At 40.2% G+C, this 26,687-nt stretch overlaps 1 protein-coding gene across 1 annotated transcript in view; it reads left to right on the forward strand.

Moving 5' to 3' along the window:
- LOC124622068 (cobalamin trafficking protein CblD) overlaps window positions 1-26,687 on the forward strand; it is a 51,753-nt gene that overhangs the window by 16,249 nt on the left and 8,817 nt on the right. The window contains exons 3-5 of the mRNA XM_047147641.1: window positions 13,330-13,393; window positions 13,483-13,628; window positions 14,188-14,410. Coding sequence (XP_047003597.1) covers window positions 13,330-13,393; window positions 13,483-13,628; window positions 14,188-14,410 — 433 coding nt within the window. The remainder of the gene's footprint in view (window positions 1-13,329; window positions 13,394-13,482; window positions 13,629-14,187; window positions 14,411-26,687) is intronic.

Consider the following 26,687-nt stretch of genomic DNA (forward strand, 5'->3'; position numbering starts at 1 on the left):
AAATTAATTTAATTTAACTTATAAGTCCCCCCCAATGAACCATGGACCTTGCTGTTGGTGGGGAGGCTTGCGAGCCTCAGCGATACAGATGGCCGTACAGTAGGTACAACCACAACGGAGGGGTATCTGTTGAGAGGCCAGACAAACGTGTGGTTCCTGAAGAGGGGCAGCAGCCTTTTCAGTAGTTGCAGGGGCAACAATCTGGATGATGACTGATCTGGCTTTGTAACACTAACCAATACGGCCTTGCTGTGCTGGTATTGCGAACGTCTGAAAGCAAGGGGAAACTACAGCCGTAATTTTTCCTGAGGACATGCAGCTTTACTGTATGGTTAAATGATGATGGCGTCCTCTTGGGTAAAATATTCTGGAGGTAAAATAGTCCCCCATTCAGATCTCCGGGCGGGGACTACTCAGGAGGGCTTCGTTATCAGGAGAAAGAAAACTGGCATTCTACGGATCGGAGCGTGGAATGTCAGATCCCTTAATTGTGCAGGTAGGTTAAAAAATTTAAATAGGGAAATGGAGAAGTTAAAGTTAGGTATAGTGGGAATTAGTGAAGTTCGTGGCAGGAGGAACAAGACTTTTGGTCAGATGAATACAGGGTTATAAATACAAAATCAAATAGGGGTAATGCAGGAGTAGGTTTAATAAGGAATAAAAAAAAAGGAGTGCGGGTAAGCTACTACAAACAGCATAGTGAACACATTATTGTGGCCAAGATAGACACGAAGCCCATGCCTACTACAGTAGTACAAGATTATATGCCAACTAGCTCTGCAAATGATGAAGAAATTGATGAAATGTATGATGAGATAAAAGAAATTATTCAGGTTGTGAAGGGAGGCGAAAATTTAATAGTCATGGGTGACTGGAATTCGAGAGTAGGAAAAGAGAGAGAAGGAAACATAGTAGGTGAATATGGATTGGGGGTAAGAAATGAAAGAGGAAGCCGTCTGGTAGAATTTTGCACAGAGCATAACTTAATCATAGCCAACACTTGGTTCAAGAATCACGAAAGAACCTTGTATACATGGAAGAATCCTGGATATACTAGAAGGTATCAGATAGATTATATAATGGTAAGACAGAGATTTAGGAACCAGGTTTTAAATTGTAAGACATTTACAGGGGCAGATGTGGACTCTGACCACAATCTATTGGTTATGAACTGTTGATTAAAACTGAAGAAACTGGAAGAAGGTGGGAATTTAAGGAGATGGGACCTGGATAAACTGAAAGAACCGGAGGTTGTACAGAGTTTCAGGGAGAGCATAAGGGAACAATTGACAGGAATGGGGGAAAGAAATCCAGTACAAGAAGGATGGGTAGCTCTGAAGGATGAAATGGTGAAGACAGCAGAGGATCAAGTAGGTAAAAAGACGAGGGCTAGTAAAAATCCTTGGGTAACAGAAGAAATATTGAATTTAATTGATGAAAGGAGAAAATATAAAAATGCAGTAAATGAAGCAGGCAAAAAGGAATACAAACGTCTCAAAAATGAGTTTGACAGGAAGTGCAAAATGGCTAAGCAGGGATGGCTAGAGGACAAATGTAAGGATATAGAGGCTTATCTCACTAGGGGTAAGATAGAAACTGCGTATAGGAAAATTAAAGAGACCTTTGGAGAGAAGAGAACCACTTGTATGAATATCAAGAGCTCAGATGGAAACCCAGTTCTAAGCAAAGAATGGAAAGCAGAAAGGTGGAAGGAGTATATAGAGGGTCTATACAAGGGCGATGTACTTGAGGATAATATTATGGAAAAGGAAGAGGAGGTAGATGAAGATGAAATGGGAGATACGATACTGCGTGAAGAGTTTGACAGAGCAGTGAAAGACCTGAGTCGAAACATTCCGTTAGAACTACTGACAGCCTTGGGAGAGCCAGTCCTGACAAAACTCTACCATCTGGTGAGCAAGATGTATGAGACAGGTGAAACACCCTCAGACTTCAAGAAGAATATAATAATTCCAATCCCAAAGAAAGCAGGTGTTGACAGATGTGAAAATTACCGAACTATCAGTTTAATAAGTCACAGCTGCACAATACTAACACGAATTCTTTACAGACGAATGGAAAAACTGGTAGAAGCCGACCTCGGGGAAGATCAGTTTGGATTCCGTGGAAATATTGGAACACGTGAGGCAATACTGACCTTACGACATATCTTAGAAGAAAGATTAAGGAAAGGCAAACCTACATTTCTAGCATTTGTAGACTTAGAGAAAGCTTTTGACAATGTTGACTGGAATACTCTCTTTCAAATTCTAAAGGTGACAGGGGTAAAATACAGGGAGCGAAAGGCTATTTACAATTTGTACAGAAACCAGATGGCAGTTATAAGAGTCGAGGGGCATGAAAGGGAAGCAGTGGTTGGGAAGGGAGTGAGACAGGTTTGTAGCCTCTCCCTGATGTTATTCAATCTGTATATTGAGCAAGCAGTAAAGGAAACAAACGAAAAATTCGGAGTAGGTATTAAACTCCATGGAGAAGAAATAAAAACTTTGAGGTTCGCCGATGATATTGTAATTCTGGCAGAGACAGCAAAGGAATTGGAAGAGCAGTTGAACTGAATGAATGGACAGTGTCTTGAAAGAAGGATATCAGATGAACATCAACAAAATCAAAACAAGGATAATGGAATGTAGTCGAATTAAGTCGGGTGATGCTGAGGGAATTAGATTAGGAAATGAGACACTTAAAGTAGTAAAGGAGTTTTGCTATTTGGGGAGCAAAATAACTGATGACGGTCGAAGTAGAGAGGATATAAAATGTAGACTGGCAATGGCAAGGAAACAGTTTCTGAGTAAGAGAAATTTGTTAACATCGGGTATAGATTTAAGTGTCAGGAAGTCGTTTCTAAATGTATTTGTATGGAATGTCGCCATGTATGGAAGTGAAACATGGACGATAAATAGTTTAGACCAGAAGAGAATAGAAGCTATAGAGATGTGGTGCTACAGAAGAATGCTGAAGGTTAGATGGGTAGATCACATAACTAATGAGGAGGTATTGAATAGAATTGGGGAGAAGAGGAATTTGTGGCACAACTTGACAAGAAGAAGGGACCGGTTGGTAGGACATGTTCTGGGGCATCAAGGAATCACAAAATTAGCATTGGAGGGCAGTGTGGAGGGTAAAAATCGTAGAGGGAGACCAAGAGATGAAAACACTAAGCAGATTCAGAAGGACTTAGGCTGCAGAAGTACTGGAAGATGAAGAAGTTTGCTCTGGATAGGGTAGCATGGAGAACTGCATCAAACCAGTCTTAGGACTGAAGACCACAACAACAACAACAGCTTATAAATGTAAGTACAAAATGCGATACTTCAAATGTATCATGCAGTTCTAAAAACACGAATAGATGAAAATTCAGTAAGATTGATGACAGTGACTTGAATTTCAGTTTTGCATGTACTACTGTTGGAAATGAAGAACAACCAAAATGTGTCATTTGTTTCAAAGTTCTAGCTACTGAAAGCATGTTGCCTACTAAAATGAAATATCTGTTGAGTCAAATCATGGATGTTTGGTAAACAAACCATGAGAATACTTTTCCCACAAGTTAAAAGATGACAGAACAAAAAACACTTTCACTAAACAAGCTAAGATTCTTACAAAGGCTCTTCTTATATCTTACAAAGCTGCCTACCTTGTAGTAAAGAGCAAGACACATCACAGCACAGAGGGGAGGAGATGTTATTTTATCAGCTGCTCTGGACGTGGAATCTCTTATGTTAGGTGAGTCATTTGCCAAGCAACTGACAAATATGCTTTTGTCATGCAGTAATATTAATTGTTAAATACTCAATATGGCTGACAACATTGATGATTGGTTGGTTGAAAAACTCGGAGGTGTTGTGATTTTACTATTCAGTTGTATGAAGCTACGGATGACCCCAGTGATGTGCATCTAACTTGTTATGTACGATGTGTATATGGCAGCATATTCTATGAAGCTCTTCTTTTCTGCCTGATAATAATGCTTGGAACAAAAGGAACAGACATCTTTTAAATACTACACTCTTTTATGAAAGAAAACAAAAATAATCCAGACAAATTTTGTAGGCATGTGTACAGATGGAGATTATAGTATGATTGGCTGTTATGCCGAATTGCAAGCTCCGGCCTTTAAATAGCCTCTCTTTGCTGAAGAAGTGTGTTTGAATTCTGAGATTGGATCTTACACTTATCTTGTTCAAGAGAAACTGAGTTCTAAGAAGTTCGTAGACAGTGTCTTTGATTGGAAGCTGACATATATTTGTGACATCTTTGCAAAACTCAATTCACTGAATGTATCCCTTCAAGGTAATGAGACCAATATTCTGTAACTGTGAGACAAAATTTAGACTTTTAGTAATAAGCTACTATTGTGGAAGAAAAAGTTGAGTGATAGAGATGTAAATTATGCTTCCTTTGCTCTTCTCACAGTTTTAAAAGATAGTGGCTTGCAGTTGAGTGAAGACTTGATGACTGTGCTTGTGGATCATTTAACTGAACTCAGTGATTATTTTCTGAAGAATATTATCAAAAGCATAGATTGCTAGTCACTGTAAAGATGACACATTGAGTTGCAGACAGGCACAACCAAAAAACTGCTACACGTTGAGCTTTCAGCTAAAGCCCTCCTCAGAGAGAAAAACTCACACATTCACACAAGCAAGCACCTCTGTCTCCTGCTGCTCTGGCCGGAGATAGCAGGCAGGTGTTCTTGCTTTTGTCTCTCTCTCTCTCTCTCTCTCTCTCTCTCTCTCTCTCTGTGTGTGTGTGTGTGTGTGTGTGTGTGTGTGTGTGTGTGTGTGTGTGTGGTTTTTTTTCTTTCTGGAGAAGGCTTTGAATGAAAGCTTGATGTGTAACAGTCTTTTTGCTGTGCCTGTCTGCAACTCAATGTGTCGTCTTTATTGTAAGTAGCAGTCTATTCCTTCCATAATGCTGTTGATATTCCAACTTGGACTTTCCATTGTTTGATTATTTTCTGAAATAGTTTCCAGAAGTAATTGATAAACACAACCAATCAAAGAACCTTTCAGTAGAGAACTTTCAGGAAACCACTGAAGAACAAGAGCACTTTACTATTATTTCTTCAGGCTGCACAATGAAATTCAAGTTCAATTATTTGTCATTACTTGAGTTTTGGAGCACGTTGAAGCAGGAGTAACAAAGCCCTACAATGTTTGACATCTTTTGTAACATCCCACTTATGGTAGGTGTTTCAGCGTTGGCAGTCATCAGTACAATAGATCAAGAATGAATGTATGAAAAGAGATGCAAGTCACAATTTTCAAACTTGTGCTTAGATTAAGATGTGTCCTCAATAGTCAATGAAGAAGTAAATATGTTTTTTTTTTTTTTTGAAAGAAATGTTTATTAATCCCACATTTTCAGTCAGATGTCATGTGTGAAAGGAGCTACAAGTGTTAACATTCAGGTCATAGGATCTAATGGCCCTAAAGGTTTGAAAACTACTGGTCCATACTGAAAGACAGCATGTACGTATTACTGTGTATTTATTATTTGTGACTGACAGCTGTAGTTTATCAGACACTAAATAGTCTATGAACTGAACTGGTAGGACAAGATTGCCTGTGCATCCTTATCAAATGTTAAGATTATTTTTATCTGTTTGTTCTTACTGAAGCACTTGTTAATCTTTTTTGTGTTTGCAAACATGACTGCAGTTACATATTACATATCATCTTGCACGGGTGCCGCCATATGATATAGTGGCTGTTGCTAGTGGTATTCGTAATGAAGCCACTCAAATTTATAACTAGGAAGGAGAGATCAGTGACCAAGTTAGCTGGCCCAGCTATTAAGACACTGGAATTGCACTCAGTGAGGCAGTGGTTCAAATGCCCATCTGACCATCGAGATGTAAATTTTCCATGGCCCAGCTATTAAGACACTGGAATTGCACTCAGTGAGACAGTGGTTCAAATGCCCATCTGACCATCGAGATGTAAATTTTCTGTGCTTTTGCTAAATTGCTTAAATCAAATGCCAAAGTGATTCCTCTGCAAAGAACTGTGCCAATTTCATTCCCCCGTCGATGGATTGTTAAACCTTAATCTTCCTTCTAAGGAGAGATTAATATTCTGCATGACATTTGGTTACCTAAACTGAGTGGAATCTGTATCATAAAAGGTGGATTCAATAATTGTCAATAACTACCGACCTGTTTCACTGCTGACATCATTTTCCAAAATTTTTGGGAAGGTGATGTACTCTAGAATATTATCTCACCTTAGCAACAATAATATCTGCAGCAAATCACAGTTTGGATTTTTAGAAGAGATTCTCTTCTGAGAATGCCATTTACGTGTTTTCCCTGACCTGAATTCACAAGCGTTGAATAATGAAATAGTGATGGTTGTTATTTTCTGCAAACTGTCTAAGGCATTTTTTGACTCTGTGAATCTTGATATTCTCCTAGATAAAGTGAAGTTTTATAGTATTGTTGGTATAGCCAATCAATGGATAATGTTGTATCTAAACGAAAGAATGGATAAAGTTGTACTTAGTAATTCAACCAATATACTCCATGGACATAATTCTGACTAGAGAGAAATCGTGTGGGGTTCCTCAAGGCTCATTCTGATGTCCACTGTTGTTCCCCATGTACGCTTCTGTCCAATATATTAGAAGCAGAATTAATTCTTTTTTCAGATGGCACTAGTATTGTAATCAGTCCCAGCATGCACACAGAATCAGAAGAAATGATAAAGTGCTTAAAAGTGTCATTGACTGGCTTTTGCAAATGATCTCACCCTCAATTTTAAAAACACACGATGTATTCAGTTCAGCATATCCAATGATAAGTGTAACACATGATGAGGAAATAATAAAAGGGGATGGGGGGGACTTCAAAAATTTTAAACTTGAAAAAGGACATTTCAGAACTCCTGAAACAACTTTGTCCAGCCACATTGCACTTAGAATCATTGCAAATCCTACAAAAGGAGCAATGATGTACATAATTACAATACCTGAAGAAAAAATGGCATTCATTACTTTGTATTAAGACTGTCTTTAGCCCAAAAACAAAAACTACAGCCATAACTGTTGATCACATACCAAGTGTCGGACAAATGGCAAAGTAAAATTTGAAAACAGACAGAAAGTTTCTTCTTGACAACACATTATTCCTTAGAGGAATTTCTATTGTTGTAGTGTGTAAAAGGTGGTTGGTAGGAACTACGAACTCACATCTATAACTATTGTTTTCTTTTTTATTTTTATTTATTTATTTTTTCTTTATTGTTCAGCATGTAATCATACAGGGATGTATAAATTAATATGTGATGAGAATGTAAAATGACTCATTCCACATCATTACGATTTATTATGTAAAATGATCTATGGAACATGAACCTAACTAACTCAGCCTCTGAAGAGAATACCGGCCTGTGATGCTGGTATTTGTACAGTTGATAATTCAGGCTGTTTCTATCTGCTTGATGCACTTTTCATTTATCACAGATCGTGTGGCTGTGTGTATTTTTAAGTGGAAAAAGACTGAGGTTGTGTTTTCACATAAGTCCATCACTTTTATTTTATTTCTCCTAAAAAGTTGAAAACAAGTCTGCAATTGAATTTATTTATTTTAAAATTTCCTGCTGTTCTGCTTCTTTCATAGTTTTCATGCACTTCTTTTGACTCGTCTTTCCTTTGATTCCTTCTTTCCCATTGTTGCAGTTAACAATATTATGCAAAGGGTAGATTGCTCCTCACCATAAAGATGATTGATGATGCTGCAGCCATGCACAACGAAAAGACTATTACATATTGAGCTTTCAGCCAAAGTCTTCTTCAGACATGAACGTGAACACACACACACACACACACACACACACACACACACACACACACACACACACACACACACACACATGGCTGCTCTCTGGCCACTGAAGCCATAATTTGTAACAGTCTTGTTGTTGTGTCTGTCTGCAGCTCAACAATCATCTTTACTGTGAGTAATAATCTATCCCTTACATAGTATTGTTGATATTGCAACCTGGACTTCCCATTGTCAGCATTTGTTAAATATGACTTCTTGAATATTTTAAATTTTTGATATTTGACTACTTTACAAATTATGAGATGCAGTTTATTTGCTCTATAGGCATGTGAATTACTTTCTCATTTACAGTTTTATCTACAAAGGTAGCATATCAATATTTTAATGAAACATTTGTATGTGCTTTTCATTACATATCTTTTTTTACGCAAGTTTGAATACATACATTGAAAAGGTTCCCTTTCTTTTATGAAATTAATGCATGTGTATTGACAATGGCTATTTTTAGTTCATCTTCTGCTTTATATATTCTCTTCCCCACTACCCTTTGTTTCTGAATAAAGTGTTGATGCACAGCTCTGGTTTAGTTCTCTGTACTAATATATAACAAAAGTCATACAGTGTCTCTGAGTGAACTAAGGTGTCATGGGTTTTATTATCTGGCAACACTTCCTCAGTAAATTGTTTGATGCCAGAAACAGCTGATTGTATAAAAGACAACAAAGAATCATAACTTTCGTCAACATTTTGGTTAACTCCTTGACTGCTGATCACATGCATAGGGTTCAGACATGTAATTGTTTCATGCCATACACTTCCATTCATAAACAAGCGGACACTTGTAAAACATTAGAATCCTCCTTGAATTGTGTTCTTACCAATAGTAAAATTATCAAAACTGTTAATTTTCACTTTCTCAATTGCACGATTATTATCTTCATACTTACACATGAAAACAAAAAGGACGATAAGTACCTATTTAAGTAAACACGTGGTGAAGACATTTAAGGAATTTTGATATTACCCGTTTACTTGAGTGATTGTAAATTGTGATCAGTCAAAATCTTTTAAATAACAGAATGCAGTCAGAAATTGGGCACCAATGGCACATCCATCACACCTGCTTCAAAGTCTTAAGTTGTGACAACTTCTGATTGTACAAAAAAATTTTACTATAGTCGTTCATATTATGCAGGCATGTATGTCAGGAATGATGACTAGGGAAATGAGACGTGGTGGCACGATAGTGTGAGGTAGGAGAAGGATCAAGAAGTGTAAATGGTTAGGATTATGTGGTATTAAAAGTGTGAAGGTAAATCTTTATTTAAATAAAACTTGACAAAATTAACTTTAAAGGGAAAAAAAACCTAGTTTGCGTAAGTAAACAGTGATATTCATATATAATATGTCATGTTATTAAATTAATAAATTGTTGTCAACTGCTGAGTATGCATTCCTTCATTAGAAGGCTCGGTCCCTAATTGGCCACACTGCCTGCAGGTGGTGCTCGTTGCAAGAGTTGTCCTCCGCTGGTGCACATAGTGTTGCTACTGGGTGGGCTGTCAGAGCTGATTATTCTTGAAGTGTCCACCTCCGTAGCTGAGTGGTCAGCGTGACAGACTGTCAATCCTAAGGGCCCGGGTTCGATTCTCGGCTGGGTCGGAGATTTTCTCCGCTCAGGGACTGGGTGTTGTGTTGTCCTAATCATCATCATTTCATCCCCATCGACGCGCAGGTCGCCTAAGTGGCGTCAAATCGAAAGACCTGCACCAGGCGAACGGTCTACTCGACGGGAGGCCCTAGCCACACGACATTTCATTCTTGAAGTACACTGAATTCATGAAATCACATTGGAGAGAAAGTAATTTGTAGGTTCTTGCAAATGTCAACTATTGTAACCTTCACTTTAGGACCGACAACATTTATTGATACAAATAAACTTTTGTAACAACAGATTCAAATTATCTCTTAATCCAAAAACCAAACAGAAGAAGTTCTTAATGCAAACAATGTAAGTAATAGTTCACGATAGAAATGTATATAAATCCAAGCAGTACTACTTTGTTATGCAGATGTACGGAAATTACAATGTAAAGCACAGTGGTGAAAACCGCAGACTCACCAGCTGAAGCACTATCCAGCACAGGAGTAAGTTAGCATATGTAAACAGCATGGGCGCTCACAGTTCACTTGTATCGAATAATAGCAATTGTGGAGGAGTCCACAGCAAGATGGCTTTATATTTGCCCACTACAGAAGTGCACATTTCTGGCCTGTGATATAGTCAGCATTCCACTGCAGGTGGCCTCATCAGATGTGGATGATGTTACATGTATCAGTATGTCTGTACCTTCCATTTGCATGTCTGGTGTGGCTATTAAAATGCCCATTCTGAAAGAAGTCGAAACCAACGGAATCACTTAAATACACAATACACATGTCCATTCCTCTTCCTTGCCTTTTACAAGGAGTCCTCGCACTGACAAGACTGACCGAGCACAAGTTGGGACCTGCTGTACTTGTAATAGTACCTCTCTCCTACTTTCCAAAACTCACATAAGTCTGCTGGCATACTTTGTGGGAGTGGCTCTCCTGGAAGAAAGGGTATTGTGGAGAAATGTCTTAGCCACATCCTAGGAAATTGCTTCCAACTGAACAGTGAGAAGTGTGTGCACTCGTTTCAAACTTCTGATCGGATTAAGACCGTGTGCCATGTCTTTCATGGGCAGTACTTACTGAGTGAGCTATCTAGATGTGATACATGATCTGCCCTCACATCTTTACTTCTGCTGCTACATCTCCTCTACTTTGCAAACAGGAATTTAGTGTCATAGGATATGCAGAACAGCTTCTGTAAAATAGGAGACGAAGGTACTAGATGAAGTAAAGATGGAGGGGGGGGGGGGGGGGCACGAGTAATATAGCTCTTTGTCTGTAACTCTGTATGTGTACCCCTTAATACACTTGCAGGATTAGTACTTTCTGTGGGACTAAGTGTTTGGATCACCATTTTTATTCTGTTTATTGACATTACTGGAAACAATTCATTAGCCCATTTTACCTCCAACATACTTGATTTTGGACTGTGACAGTTAAAACATCCTCATTCTGTCGTTTTCAACACTAGTCTTCCAGGGATAGGTCGATCGTGGCAGTGAACGTAGATTCCAATGATATGACATTGGTTTGGAGTACTACTAGGCACAAAATTAACATTTGTGAATAATAAAATGTTCACAGTTGAGATGCTGTGTAATTTATCAAAAGCATTCAGTTATGACAGTCATACCATTCTGTTTGAAATTTTTTTTTTTTTTTGTGAAATACATGTTACAGAATATACTTGATTTTGTTCTTACATAAGGAATAGAATGCAGAAATTAATATTAGTCTACTTAAATATTTCACCAAGGGATACCACTTTATATGAATGGAGAGAAATTACTGTGGTCATTCTGTCATGTTTTTATTTTGGCCATTACTGTTTTTGTGCTATAAATATCCATCACTTTATTGGAATAACGAGTAAGAATTATCCCTTTTTGTTCATGATTTCACGGTCAATATGCCCAAAGAAGCATCTGTAGAGAAAAGTTGAGAAAATCGTCCCGAAACACATGTGCTACAAAATGTCACTGTTTCCTCCGCATGTACTCCAACATCAATATATGATATGATCACCATGCACACGTACACAGGTTGCACAATGGGTTGGTATACTCTCGATCAGGTAGTCGAACAGCTGCTGGGGTACAACCTCCCATTCTTGCACCAGTGCCTGTCAGAGCTCCTGAAGTGTCGTAGGGGTTTGAAGACGTGCAGCGATACGTCGGCTGAGAGCATCCCAGACGTGCTCGATGGGGCTTAGGTCTGGAGAAAAGGCAGGCCACTCCATTCACCTGATATCTTCTGTTTCAAGGTACTCCTCCACGATGGCAACTCAGTGGGGCCGTGCGTTATCATCCATCAGGAGGAAGGTGGGACCCACTGCAACCCTGAAAAGGCAGACAAACTGGTGCAAAATATCATCCCAATACATCTGACCTGTTGCAGTTCCTCTGTCAAAGACATGCAAGGGTATACATGCACCAATCGTAATCCCACCCCACACCATCAAACCATGACCTCCTTACAGGTCCCTTTCAAGGACATTAAGGGGTTGGTATCTGGTTCCTGGTTCACGCCAGATGAAAACCCGTCGAGAATCACTGTCCAGACTATACCTGGACTCGCCCGTGAACATAACCTGGGACCACTGCTCCAATGACCATGTACTGTGTTCTTGACACCAGGCTTTATGGGCTCTCCTGTGACCAGGGATCAATGGAATGCACCTTGCGGGTCTCCGGGCAAATAAACCATGTCTGTTCAGTCGTCTGTAGACTGTGTGTCTGGAGACAATTGTTCCAGCGGCTGTGGCAAGGTCCCAAACAAGGCAACCTGCAGTACTCCGTGACCGTCTGCGGGTACTGATGGTGAGATATCGGTCTTCTTGTGGTGGTGTACACTGTGGACGTCCCGTACTGTAGCGCCTGGATGTGTTTCCTGTCTGCTGGAATTGTTGCCATAATCATGAGATCACACTTTGTGGCACATGGTGTGCCCGTGCTACGACCTGCTGTGTTTGACCAGCCTCGAGTTGCCCTAGCATTCTACCCCTCGTAATGTCATAAGTATGTGTTCTTTGAGCCATTTTCAACACACAGTCACCATTAGCACGTCTGAAAACGTGTGCACACTTACTCGCTGCACTGTACTCTGGCATGCACCAACACACCTCTGCGCATGTGGACTGCTGCCAGCGCCACCGTGCGATGACCACAGGTCAGATGCACCGCATGGCCATACCCCGAGGTGATTTAAACCCGAAAATTGCCCACCGGAGCATTGTTTCACCATGTATCAGCACTATCCTTAATTTATGAACATGAGTGTAGTGTTCTACCTTCAGAGGCAGACATTTGTATAGTGTGTTGCACCCTAATAAAAGATCATATGTTGTCGGTTGAGTGTGCATATTGAAGAAAACTTAAGTTGGAAAAACCATGTTCAGCTACTGTGGTTACAGACTTCAGCTTCAGAGAGAGATGCAAAAATAGCAAGTTAACATATTTTCATTGTGCAAAAGCAAATAATTTGAATTCTATATAGTACTCACAAGTTCACTTACGAGTCTCTCTTTAACAGGTCGAAATATTAACTACAGCCCTACAGCACTTTCAATCACACTTGAAATTTGTTGCCAACAAGCCATGTGATTTTAGCAGTAATATAGATATTCATACATACAATACTAGCAGGAGAAATGATCTGTATTACTCTGTTGTGAATCTAACTTTGGCTCCAAGAGGTATGAAAGGCACTGAATAAAAGTCTGACCGAGAGCGGTAGCGTTTTTTGACATCTTTTGCTGTACCATAGAGAAATTCTTTAATGGAAATAAGTAGCTACTTACTAGCCCATAAATGATCAACATCTAGTACTTTCTGATCTTTTATGAAATGTGTGCAATTTATGTGTTTCAGACACCAGTAACTGACAGCAAGTTTGATTTCACAGTACAGCGATGCCCAGTGTTACTGAGGAAAGGTGATGAAACTTTAGTAACTTAAAAATTAGTGGAGACTACCTTCTTCAAAACAGTCTAAAGTATCACATATAGTGTGTTTGTTTTACAGATGTGGAGGAACTGTTCTCTGGAGTCAACTTTCGAGGCTTAGAACTTAGTGTTGTTACATTAACATACCACAGAGCTAAGAAACGTACTCTGGGAGGAAATGTCGCTGCAGATCCTGAAGGAGAGAGGGAAACTGTTGTCAAAAGTGTAAGAATACTTTCTTTAATGTATCTTCTTCAGTATTTCACAAATTTGTTGGTAAAACGATCTTGACTAAAATTTCAGAGCCAATAGTTGTTAATGACAGTGTGTGAATTTCAACAAAGAGCATGAACTCTGAATGTGTTGCTCAAATTGTGGATATTTAACAGGCAAGCTGAATGCCTTTCATTTGAAGTTACATGTAAATAGCATTCTAGAATGGCTTTAGTTGTGCAGGTGTATTTGTACAAGGAGTCATACTTTCTCACTGTTGTGACCCCTCTCCTTTCACTCCACCATGCCACCTTTTTGAGCCCTTTTGTCAGTCTGCCTTATGAGTTACATATTTGCAATGTAAAAATTAATTAATTGAAATGTTTATGTGGTGGCAGTGGTATATATGGATGAATGCTTGCATTTTCTATAATGTAACTGTTGCTGTACATATTTTATTTGGATGCCCAGGTTTTGTGTGTGGATTGCTACCTTTATGATCATGAGAGTATTCATGAACTGTGTCATTTCAATAAGAATCCGAATTTTAATGTTTTTTGTATTTTTACAGTTTGTGGTTGTAGCCCAAGAAGTATGTGCTAAACTGAAGATGGCAGGGTACTGGGCAGACTTTGTGAACCCTTTCTCAGGACGGCCATATTTTGGCACAGGTTTCGAACTGGGTGGAATGCTGTATCGTGTGGATCCTCGCTTCCGCTGCCTGGGATTCCGTGTTATTGATGCACCCACTGGGTGCAGTATTCTTGCTCACTCTGCACAGGCACCACTTACAGGTGAAATTAACACATCCCCTTCATGTAAAATTAACAATACCCAATTATATTGTATACCTTCATTCACTTGCTCAGCCCTGCATTATTTGCTATATAAGACGGATGCTCAAAAAGTATCAGGCTTTTGTTTACAAAATCAGTTTTTATTCAGGTACAATTGTTTGATGTTAGTCACCTTTAAAGTAGTCACTTTCAGCTTGTACACACGTTTCTAAATGCTGCTGCCACTGCTGAAAGCATTGCTGGATAGCCTCTTTAAGTATGGTGCACCACTTCTCCATTGGGTTCTGCATAATGTCTTCCTTGTTCTGAAATCTGATCACTTTCAGAGTCTTTTCCAGTTTAGGTTAAAGTCAGAAGTCGCTCAGTGCTAGGTCAGGGGAACAGGGAGCCTGACAAACCACAACCATGTTGTGTTTCGCCAGAAAAATGTACAATTAATTGAGAACAATGAACAGGTGTATTATCATGGTGAAGAGCCAACTGCCTGCTGCCCACAAGTCTGCTGTTTGCGTCTCTGTGCTTCATGAAGGCGACACAGAACCTCTTTGTAGCACTCCTTATTGACCTTAGTACCTTCTGGGGTGTACTCTTGGTTGTTGTTGTAGACCACACCATTGACATGTTCCACATCCACGAGAATAATCTCAATTTTTACTCTACAGAACTAAAACTGAATCTAACCTAATCTAATCTAATTGAAGTCAAAAAGATATTCAGCTTGGCTTTCACTTTGCTGCATACCTACCGCCCTTCTTTTGGGTTTCGAAGATGGTGGATGCTTCCATTGAAATTATTGGAACTTTGTTTTTGGGTTGTACTCATAAACTCAGGACTTGTCACCAGTGATGACTGTGTTAAGAAAGTTTGGATTACTCTTCAGAGTATCTGACGTGTCCTGCATGATCTCCAAATGAAGTTGCCTCTCGAAAACCTTGGCACAAAATTTTGCTGAGATCCTCCTGAGGTCCACATGTTCTATTAAAATGGAGTGAATGAATCCAGCACTATTATTAACCTCATCTGCAAATTCACAGATTGTGATTTGTCTATCCTGCATCACTAGGATCCTTATGTGATCAATGATAACCTAATTTGCGTGCTGCACTCTTCACTGCTGAGTGCCAACTTTGAAGCAGTTTTCTGTGTGATGCCTATTGCTTCATACAGAAACACTTGTCGAGACTTGTGGATTGTTTCAGCTTGAGAATGACCAAGCTTTAAACAAAATTTGATGCAATAACACTGTTCCACTTTTTCTGTTATTTTGCCCACAACACAAAATCTGACAACTGCCATTTGTTCACTTGTCAACGACTATACAGTGACTGGTTGTTTCCATAGTTGTTAAAAAAATCAGGTATGCCGACCACATATGTCTACAAATGTAAGACCATGCGCAGTTTGATATTATTGTTAGTATCAACAATAAAAAGTAAAGGTGGGTACGTTTTGACAGCCCTCATAATAATTGCTCATATTCCTTGAGTTAATCAGCTTTATAAATCAGTTTGTTGCGCAATAGCACATATCACACGATTTTTGCTGAGAACATTCCAGTCTAGCGACAAAACAAAAGTCTGTAGATATTACACCTCAGAATTAAGTAATTTTTCCTGTCTTCTTTTTATAGATTTGTGTGATATATGATTTCTTCTTATCCTATAGTAAAATTATTGAAATTTCAACTGGTCTGGGCTCTCCTTTGACACAAATGTGAGAGTTCATGCAAAATTAGATTGCAAATTGATGCTGGAATGTCGAGCAATAAATGGGTTACATTGAATTGAACATCAGTTTATCATTTTTCACAGTTAAAGTAGCTGTGGAGTTTTGACAGTGAAAATAGATTTGTCATTTGGAGAGGAAGAATGATTGATACAATTTGTAGGTGAAATTTGATTGTTCGGTGTAGGTTCCGGTTATCACTACATGTACTCAAACTGTGAACTTATAACAAAGCAAGGTGGCTCAGTGGTGAAGACACTTTACATACATGGTGTGAAAGTTTCGACAGAATGTATATAATTCCGGCCTGGATTTTCCATTGTTTAATTTAGGAGTAGAGGTAACAACTCACCCCAATGAGAGAAAACACACACACACACACACACACACACTCAAGCAAGCATTCACAACCTGTACAGCTACGTAAGAAATACATCATATCAGGACTGTAGTTTGGGGCAAAGGGTTATGTTGAGTGGTATGGGTGAAGGGAGAAAGGAGGTGGGAAGCAGGAGGGAAGGTAGGGGAAGGATGGCTGATTGCTCAGAAGGAGACAGCACATGTACGGGATTGAAATGCGTGAGGGAGAGGCAATCTATGTGTAGGACAGGAATACAACCAAGCACTGGCAGTGGTGAGTGCAGCACACAATGATGGTGGTGTGGTGAAATGTGTTGGGAGGGGGTGGTAGAACAGAGGAAGAGGGAACAGGGCAAGATGATGTGGGTGTGGGGTGAATGAAGTTAAGATCCTGGGGCAGAGTGGAGGTAGGTGTGGGCAGGGGTTAGCGGAAATTGGGGCAGGAGTATTACGGGTGGGGACCAAGGAAGTGTTGCAAGGATAACACCCATCTATGCAGTTCAAAGAAGCTGGGGGGAGGGGGGGGGGGGAGAGGATCCAGATGGCTGGTTGTGAACCAGCCTTTGAAATTGTGCATGTTGTGCTCATCAGTTTCTGCTGTGGGTGATAAACTCGGCTCTGGCGGTGGCCTTACATTCAGCTAGGCATTCCCACATAAAATGCTATACAGCAATTGCAGCAGATTCAGCATCTGTCGTATTCAGTGAGTTGTTACCTATATACTTACACGTCAGAAATGGGGCTCAAATCCCTGTTTTGCAATTCAAGGGGTTTGCTTAAACTGATTAAGGTAAATGCTAGGATATTTCCTAAGCTCTAATCCCTTCATCAGCAGGATGTTAAACCTCTCTTCCTTTCCTTCGTAAATGTGGAAGGTCCATATAAAGTAGTAGCCTACTCCTTTTTGATGACTTGGAGTAATTAAATACATTTGTTCAATTCAATTTACGTTTGTACCATATTACACTTACGGGAGTTGGAATGCCCTATCCCGACAATGTTAAATTTAGTGACTTGGTTTTCCTGTGTTTCAGGAACCACTGTAGCCATTGACATGAAACTTTTACAAGACATTAAACTGTACGTTCTGAGTCTACTGAACTACAATAATTGCATTTCAGCCACTGCTTTCGGAAATACAATTTTTAATTACATGGTTAAAATTTTGTGTACTTTTTTGTATGTGATCCTAAATAATTTTAATTGTACATAACATTATGTTCTTATTTTAGTTCAGTAGACTCAAGATATGTATGTTATTACTCCCTGAAAATTTAAATACTCTACTCAAAGTGGTTTCTGAGATTTAGGGAAAAACGCAACAGAAAATGTAAATTTTCAGGCACAGCTTCTAAAGTTTCAGAAGACTCTAACTCACTTAATATATGCTTAATTTTTTATTTTTAGTCACTCAGAAGCACCCTGCACCATACTGTGTATCATCCCCTTGATCTTTTTCCAATTTTTTGTTATTTTCTTCTTTCTGGACTCCTTAGTGGCCAACTGTGCTGTATACTCTGCTTTATCTATGTGAACCTTGCCCATCCGTTCAAGTTCTCTGATGCAGTTTGCTCCAAGATTAATTCCCTTATGCTGTAGCACTTTCACTGTACCAATGTTGCCACCATTAAAAGCATCACAACCCGCCCCCCCTTTAGTGTCTTCATTCCAAGAAAAACATTTTTTGGTAAGCAAGTCCTTATAAGATTATTGAACGACTCATTGGGATATTGAGTCTGACCATACAGACACTTCTTCACGAATTCAGGATTTTCCAGGTCTCTGTAAATAGGTTTTATGATATCCATGACTGCTGCTGGGATGCAGTGTTTATGACTATATGAACTATATTTAAAAACGATGTGACTTACCATTCGAAAGCGCTGGCAGGTCAATAGAAACACAAACAGACACATAGATACACACAAAATTCAAGCTTTCGCAACAAACTGTTGCCTCATCAGGAAAGAGGGAAGGAGAGGGAAAGACGAAAGGAAGTGTTTCTATTGACCTGCCAGCGCTTTCGTATGGTAAGTCACATCATTTTTTTTAAATATATTTTTCCCGCGTGGAATGTTTTCCTCTATTATATTGACATTATGAACTCTTTGAGTACTGGACATTGCAGTAATTGCACCATGAATCAGGTCCAGGAGGGCAAAGGTGGTGCACTGGTTTTTCATCAGTTGACAGTCTGTGGAAGAAGGTAGCCCATACTGCCTGCTTTATTTTCAACAAATCCTTTGTACTATTTCTAATGGCCATCCCATAATACTGCTGTAGTTCATCAATCATTTTGTCTGTCAGCTTCATCAATCATTTTGTCTGTCAGCCTTCCTCTTTTGGTTCAATGTGCAATGTGTCTTTATACTATGAAACGATATGATACTGTTTTTCACAGTGCTACCAATACAAACATGTAATTTAACCTTTATAACACAGCAATCCACAGCCTTCTATATAAAAAATTACTGATTTTATTAGATCTTGAAGTAATGCACGTAATAATTTTAACATTTTCAACTAGTGTAGGTTATATTTAAAAAAAGTAAAATAAAATACTTCCCATGGGAGTTATATATACAAAGATGCTGTGACTTACCAAACGAGAAAGCGCTGGTAGGTAGACACAACAAAAAACACAAACACACACACAAATTTCAAGCTTACGCAACCCACGTTTGCTTCATCAGGAAAGAGGGAAGGAGAGGGAAAGACGAAAGGATGTGGGTTTTAAGGGAGAGGGTAAGGAGTCATCTCAATCCCGGGAGTGGAAAGACTTACCTTAGGGGGGAAAAAGGACAGGTACACACACACACACACACACACACACACACACACACACACACACACACACACACACACATCCATCCTCACATATACAGACACAGGCAGACATATGTAAATGCAAAGAGTTTGGGCAAAGATGTCAGTCGAAGATGTCAGTCGAAGATGTCAGTCGAAGATGTCAGTCGAAGATGTCAGTCGAAGATGTCAGTCGAAGATGTCAGTCGAAGATGTCAGTCGAAGATGTCAGTCGAAGATGTCAGTCGAAGATGTCAGTCGAAGATGTCAGTCGAAGATGTCAGTCGAAGATGTCAGTCGAAGATGTCAGTCGAAGATGTCAGTCGAAGATGTCAGTCGAAGATGTCAGTCGAAGATGTCAGTCGAGGTGGAAGTACAGAGGCAAAGATGTTGTTGAATGACAGGTGACGTACGAGCGGCGGCAACTTGAAATTAGCGGAGGTTGAGGCCTGGTGGGTAACGGGAAGAGAGAGTATATTGAAGGGCAAGTTCCCATCTCCGGAGTTCTGATAGTTTGGTGTCAGTGGGAAGTATCCAGATAACCTGGACGGTGTAACACTGTGCCAAGATTTGCTAGCCTTGCGCCAAGGCATGTTTAGCCACAGGGTGATCCTCATTACCAACAAACACTGTCTGCCTGTGTCCGTTCATGTGAATGGACAGTTTGTTGCTGGTCATTCCCACATGGAAGGCTTCACAGTGCAGGCATGTCAGTTGATAAATCACGTAGGTGCTTTCACACGTGGCTCTGCCTTTAATCGTGTACAACTTCCAGGTTACAGGACTGGAGTAGGTGGTGGTGGGAGGGTGCATGGGACAGGTCTTACACCGGGGGCGGTTACAAGGGTAGGAGCCAGAGGGTAGGGAAAGTGGTTTGGGGATTTCATAGGGATGAACCAAGAGGTTACGAAGGTTAGGTGGATGGCGGAAAGACGCTCTGGGTGGAGTGGGGAGGATTTCATGAAGGATGGATCTCATTTCAGGGCAGGATTTGAGGAAGTTGTACCCCTGCTGGAGAGCCACATTCAGAGTCTGATCCAGTCCTGGAAAGTATCCTGTCACAAGTGGGGCACTTTTGTGGTTCTTCTGTGGGAGGTTCTGGGTTTGAGGGAATGAGGAAGTGGCTCTAGCTATTTGCTTCTGTACCAGGCCGGGAGGGTAGATGCGGGATGCGAAAGCTGTTTTCAGGTTATTGGTGTAATGGTTCAGGGATTTAGGACTGGAGCAGATTCATTTGCCACGAAGACCTAACCTGGAGGGAAGCGACCGTTTGATATGGAATGGGTGGCAGCTTTCAAAATGGAGGTACTGTTGCTTGTTGGTGGGTTTGATATGGATGGATTGGGATGACTCCTTGCCCTCTACCTTAAAACCCACATCCTTTCGTCTTTCCCTTTCCTTCCCTCTTTCCTGGTATATATATAAAGCTTTGACATCTAACTCTGATGCACAAACATATTTTTTTTATTGTTTTCACTGCTGAGTTTACATCTGCAAGAGAAGGAACCCATTTTCATCACCACCATCAATAACACTTCGTGCACTGTCATCACATCAATCTCCTGTATACTGTAGCGAAGTGTCATGCATGTAGTGTAGTGTAGTGTACTGGTTAGTGTCACTGCGTGGTGTACTGAGAGTTGCCAGTTCAAGCCGGGTCACCAACAGTTATTTGTTATTTAGTATTCATCTTTTCTGAAAGGTTCTTGAAATATGTTTGTAATGGTGTTGGTATAAATGGCTGCATTTTCCATCCAAGAATTCAGTTCTGTTCTAGCTGTATGTTTGTGTCCGTAATAAATGTGCTTTCAGTTCTTAGTGTCATACTTTATTGGTGCTCTGCCATCAGATTTGGACTTCATTGTGGTTTTGACATAACATTGTTAGGTAGAGATGCCAGTTATTTCAAAATATCTACAACACCATGCCAATGTAAAAGTTATCATCTTCATGGACTCGAACTGGAAAACAAACAACACATCATTCCTAAGGTATATTCAAGAGACAAATGGATTCCAAATCAGTAAAAAGTCAGTTGCTTATGATGCACCCCTCGGTGTGTTCCGGAAACACTGGTTACGACCCAGTGAAATGACTGGAAGGATTTGACCAAGTCACCAAATACAGCAGATTTTTTTCAATCTGAAAAGACAAGTTTCTTGTTTGGAAGAGTGCTCAGAAAGTGATAGGTTCAATATATGTTAAAGATGTGTTTCAGTTTTGGCGGTTTTATAAGTTCTTGTAATGTACCACTCACCTTTTCACTAACCATTTTTTTGTTTGTACTGTTTTTTCGTCTTGTACAGTTTTGCACACTACATTGTACTGCTTCTTGAACCTGTTGATCTGCTTGTTGGATGTGGAGAAGTTCTTGATTTGAGCGCATTGATCAGAGCCATTTTATGCAACATCATACAGTTCATGAGGGATGTTGGAAGCCTGTGTTGTCTGAAACCAGCTTTTCATAATTTCTTCCAGCTTAGCGTATCTAGAATAACTCACTCAGTGGTATTCCATTGCCCACCAAACCTACGCAGTGCCCTTTTCCATCCGCTTGCCTCATGGCTCATATCCCTGCAAGAGACCTAGATGCAAGATCTGTTCTATACATCCCCCTGCCACCACATACTCCAGTCCGGTCTCAGGCATCACCTATCCTATCAAAGCACATTCATGTCATCTATAGCTAAGTTGCAACCACTGTGCTCCACTCTACAAGGACGTGACAACGAACAAGCTGTGTGTCTGAACGAATGGCCACTAACAAACTGTGGCCAGGTGACAGCTGGACCGTCCAGTTGCTGAGCATGCTGCCCATCACAACATTCTTCACTTCAGTTACTGCTTCATAGACTGCGCCATCTAGATTCTTCCTAGCAACACCAACTTCTCTGAATTGCATGTATGTGGGAACTCTCCCTGTAATATATCCTACGTTCCTGTAACCTCCCCGGCCTCAACCTTCACTAACCCCTGTCCTCCACTTACCTATCCCTCACCCTGCTCCCACTCCAGCACAGCACAATATTGTATTCCATCATAGCACCCACAATTCCTTTTCTCCTTCTCTGTTACTCTCCCTCTCTGTCTTCCCCCCCCCCCCCCCCCCCCCCAAAAAAAAAAAAAAAAAAAAAACCACACCCCACTCTGCTATCCCCCCACCACCCCATGCCGCCTCCTTACTCCCCCTCCCCACCACCACCATTGTTGCTCAAATCAGGTGCACAGTTATGACTAATTCTGGGCACAGCACAGCAGCCAGAGACAGTTGTCGTGCGTGTGAGGTGTCTTTTTGTTGCACTTTTCTATGACTCAGCATCTCCTCTGTATGTTGAGTAGCAATCTATCATTTTCATATTGTTGATATATGTCATCTTTATTGACTTTGGTTCACTGTTACTTGTACTTTCCAAAATAGATTCTTTGTTTCTGACAATGGTGTTCAGCATACTAGGTATGTTCAAAAAATTCCAGACCTTAGTCCACAAAATTTTTTCTACGCCTCCTGTGAAATAGTCTCCTCCACAATTGATACATCATTCCCAATGCCGTTTCCACTTCTAGAAGAAGTCTCGGTATGCCTCTTGCTGGATCACGTGAAGTGCCATCTGCAAATTTTCTTTTATCTCATCTTTCATTGCAAATCTTCATCCTTGCAATGGGATTTTCAATGTTGGAAATAAAAGTAAGTCCACAGGAGCCAGGTCTGGAGAGTACAGAGGATGAGGCAGCACAGTGATTTTGTTTTTTGTGCAATAGCCGTGCACCAACAGGGTTGAATGTGCGAGTGCGTTATTGTGATGCAAGAGCCACATTTCAGGCCGCTCTCACATTTTATCGCAGCCACTGCAGACCCACATCTCATCACCAGCTATGAGTCTCTTAAGGAACATCTCTTTCTCATTTTCACAATCCAAAAGTTCTTCACAAATTGCGAGGCGAAGGTCTTTCTCGTCTTGACCCACGAGTTGTGGGACGAACTTGGCAGTAACACGATGCATCCCGAGATGCTGTGTCAGGATTTCATGACATGATCCAACTGAAATGTTACATTCTTCTGCAATCTCTCAGACATTCAGTCTTCGTTTGGCATGCGCAGTTTCATTGATGCTTCTGGAATGAGTATCGTTGGTAAACATTGAAGGGCGGCCTGAATGAGGGTCATCTCTGTCTGTCCATTTTTAAACTGTGTGAATCATTTGTCACACCAAGTACAGCTTAAGCACTCATCACCATAGGCTTCCTGCATCATTTTGCATGTGTCTGTAAAGATTTTATTGAGTTTTATGCAAAATTTAATGCAGGTGCTTTGCTCCTCTAACTCTTTCATCTCGAAATTCGCAAACTGTGCAACACAACATTCTACTTAATACAGCACTGAACAATAACTAAGAGACATACATCAGTGAAATTTCCGACAGTTACACATCTTACACAGGCTTGTGCAGGATGCTAACCCCATTTCGGTTCAACACACCATTGGCACGAAATTATGAATATTCCGGAATATTTTGAACAGATCTGGTAGACATAAGAATCCATAAACCCTGTGCTAATGTAACATGTGTTCCGTGATGAACTCCAACTTCTGTGATACTTCCTCTGGGCAGAAAGATGCTTTAATAAGCTTTGTGCACCCACACGGGCCAGCAAATTCATTTTGTTGGCTATCAAGAGGTGACAAGTCCTGGATTCAATAGTAGAAAATTATTGCTGTTATTCCAGCACCCTCAGTGGCATTGTCTGGTTGGCTGTATAGTTTTCCTCGTGATATTCTACCGCATATTAATGAAACCAGTAAAAACTTCAAGTAGCTTGAAGGAAAAAGAAACATAACTTAGGGTCCTAAAAGAGATGTCGTCTAACTTTGTCCTCTGACACAAAGAAATGTTTCATCAGGCATGGGATCCTGTGTAAAGAAACCCTTATTAGGCTTGGAAACGTCCACCGGTGGCTGCTGTTGCACAGCTATTGGGCCTGCCCCCATGTCAATGGGGATACTGGTTTTCTCATTTTAAAATCAGCAGTGGCTCAGCAACCATGGACTGCAGCAACACATTTACACAATTTTTCATCGGTTCACATAAACTGCGAACTAAGCAAACTCAAAATATGCTGTACTTTAAACTGGAATTAAACTAGCGTGTCGATAGCATTGCACAATAAAAAGACACACAAAATTCTCTATAACATGATTTTTCCCTAAAAATCTCAGGTAGACTGCTAGGAACTTCCCCAAAATTTACAAAATGTGACAATTGTGTAAAACTTGAAGTCAGTTTAGACTGTTTGTGTTTTAGCTGTTATGTTCAGCCTGAAACAGGGAGACCCAGTTATATATCAGATAACCTCTAGCATGGATATATTGAGAGTTCTCCATATCATTTCATTTATCCAAGTAACTACTTATTGGTAAATAAAGAGAGTCTCATAAAGACTGCAACTTTCGAGTATTGTGATGGTGTATGAAATTTGATATTACTCAAATGCTCTCCACAACTCGGCAAACGCACACATAATAGTCGTTCCTTTGATGAAATTTTCCATACCTTTTTGGCATACTTGTTCCTTTAGTTCTGAAATTACATGCTGAATCTCAGCCTTGAGCTCTGGAAGGGATCATTGTTGGTATACACACAAGATCCCAAATACTGCAACAGCAGACAGGTGGGCAGGTGTGACAGGCAAGCTAGCCTGGCTGTCACTGTGTGTGTGTGTGTGTGTGTGTGTGTGTGTGTGTGAGAGAGAGAGAGAGAGAGAGAGAGAGAGAGAGAGAACTTTATAACATAAAAGAAATCTGGCAAATTTAAATTGCTTCATGTGACAATGAGGTATAAATTATTGCTTCAACTTACTAGTGATCAGAGACCGAGAGAACACATTGAGTTATCAGTTCACACACACCGCTTTTGGTTGTGAAAACTGGAATGCGTTTTTCTTCTTACTTGAGCTCTATGATACTTGTCCACAGCTCGTGGTCTAGTGGCCATCGTTGCTACCTCTCGATCACGGGGTCCCGGGTTCGATTCCTGGCCTGATTGGGGATTTTTCTTTACCCAGGGACTGGATGTTTGTGTTGTCCTCCTCATCCATGATCGTTTGTGAAAGTGCTCAGATTGGACTGTGTGCAGATTTGGAATTTCTCTGGGCTCTGATGACAGTGCAGTTGAATGCCTCACAAATCAAAACATCATCATCACCATATCTATGATACTCCTCTTCATTATAATCAGTCTCTTTCACACAGAGTTTTGTCCACCAACATCCTTCATATTGTCATTTAAGAAAGAGACTTTTCAATTTCAGATTGCAATAAATTGACATAATTGACTCAATGCATTAGGTGTTACAGCAGTACTGATGAATTTCTATTCTATACAGTGGAAATGAAGCAATGAGAGAACTGTAGAAGTCAAACAAGGGGGAAAAAGGTGCAAATTTTGTTTAACTGTGAAGGAATGATATTCCACATAATTGGTATGTTGGAAGCTTCGTGAGGCTGTTTACAGACAATGCTGTGGTCTGTAGGCAGGTTGCAGTGCCAGAAGATGGTAATGAAACCCAAGAGAGTTAGCAGAGGATCAATAGTTGGTGCAGTGACGGGCAGCTGTCAGTCACTCTCAGAAACAAACTTCCACTTTCATACACTACTTCAAGCAAGCAACAAATTATTTCTCTAGTTCAGTCAATGAATGAAAATCAGGGAAAAATATGCAAGTACTTACAAATTTTTGTATAGTATTAGGGGAGAGTGTAATGAATAACATACTAAAAATCTTGACCAGTGGGGTGTGTGGGCAAGGGGGGGGGGGGGGGGGTGGTATTGTTTAAAGATAACTTCTTAATATTTTTCCTGTCTGTCTTCAAAACCATGGCTTCTGGCAAAAAGTTTCCCAGTGCAGACTTATACTACATTAAATTTTCTACTAAAAAGGTCCAATTCATCTTTTTTCTCTAGGACTGATAGTTTCTGTGTTGCAGGGGAGGAAAAATTGCACATTATTAAAAGTATTATTTTAATGGTACAAAATTAATGTATACTGTTAAATAACATATGTTAAGAACAAATATTAAATTGTGTACCACATCTAAGTGCCATAAAACCTTACTAAGGGATAAATTGCATTCTGGGGATGTAACAGGATGGAAAGACGGGGTGAAGGTGAGAAGTGTGATGGAAGATGGGTTGCCAGATTGTGGCCATGCAGTGCCCTCTTTTAGAGGTCTGCACTATACGTTACAAAAAGCAACTACAGGATGTTTCACAATGTTATACCAACCCATCTGCAGCTCACTTTGGGAATCACTGCAACAAAGTATGCAGAAGCGCCAGAGGGCGTTTATTTTCCACAAATTGTATTAACTATACATGGAATACAGGCAT

The sequence above is a fragment of the Schistocerca americana genome, chromosome 7 (assembly GCF_021461395.2).
Source record: "Schistocerca americana isolate TAMUIC-IGC-003095 chromosome 7, iqSchAmer2.1, whole genome shotgun sequence".
In the NCBI taxonomy this organism is placed as follows: domain Eukaryota; kingdom Metazoa; phylum Arthropoda; class Insecta; order Orthoptera; family Acrididae; genus Schistocerca; species Schistocerca americana.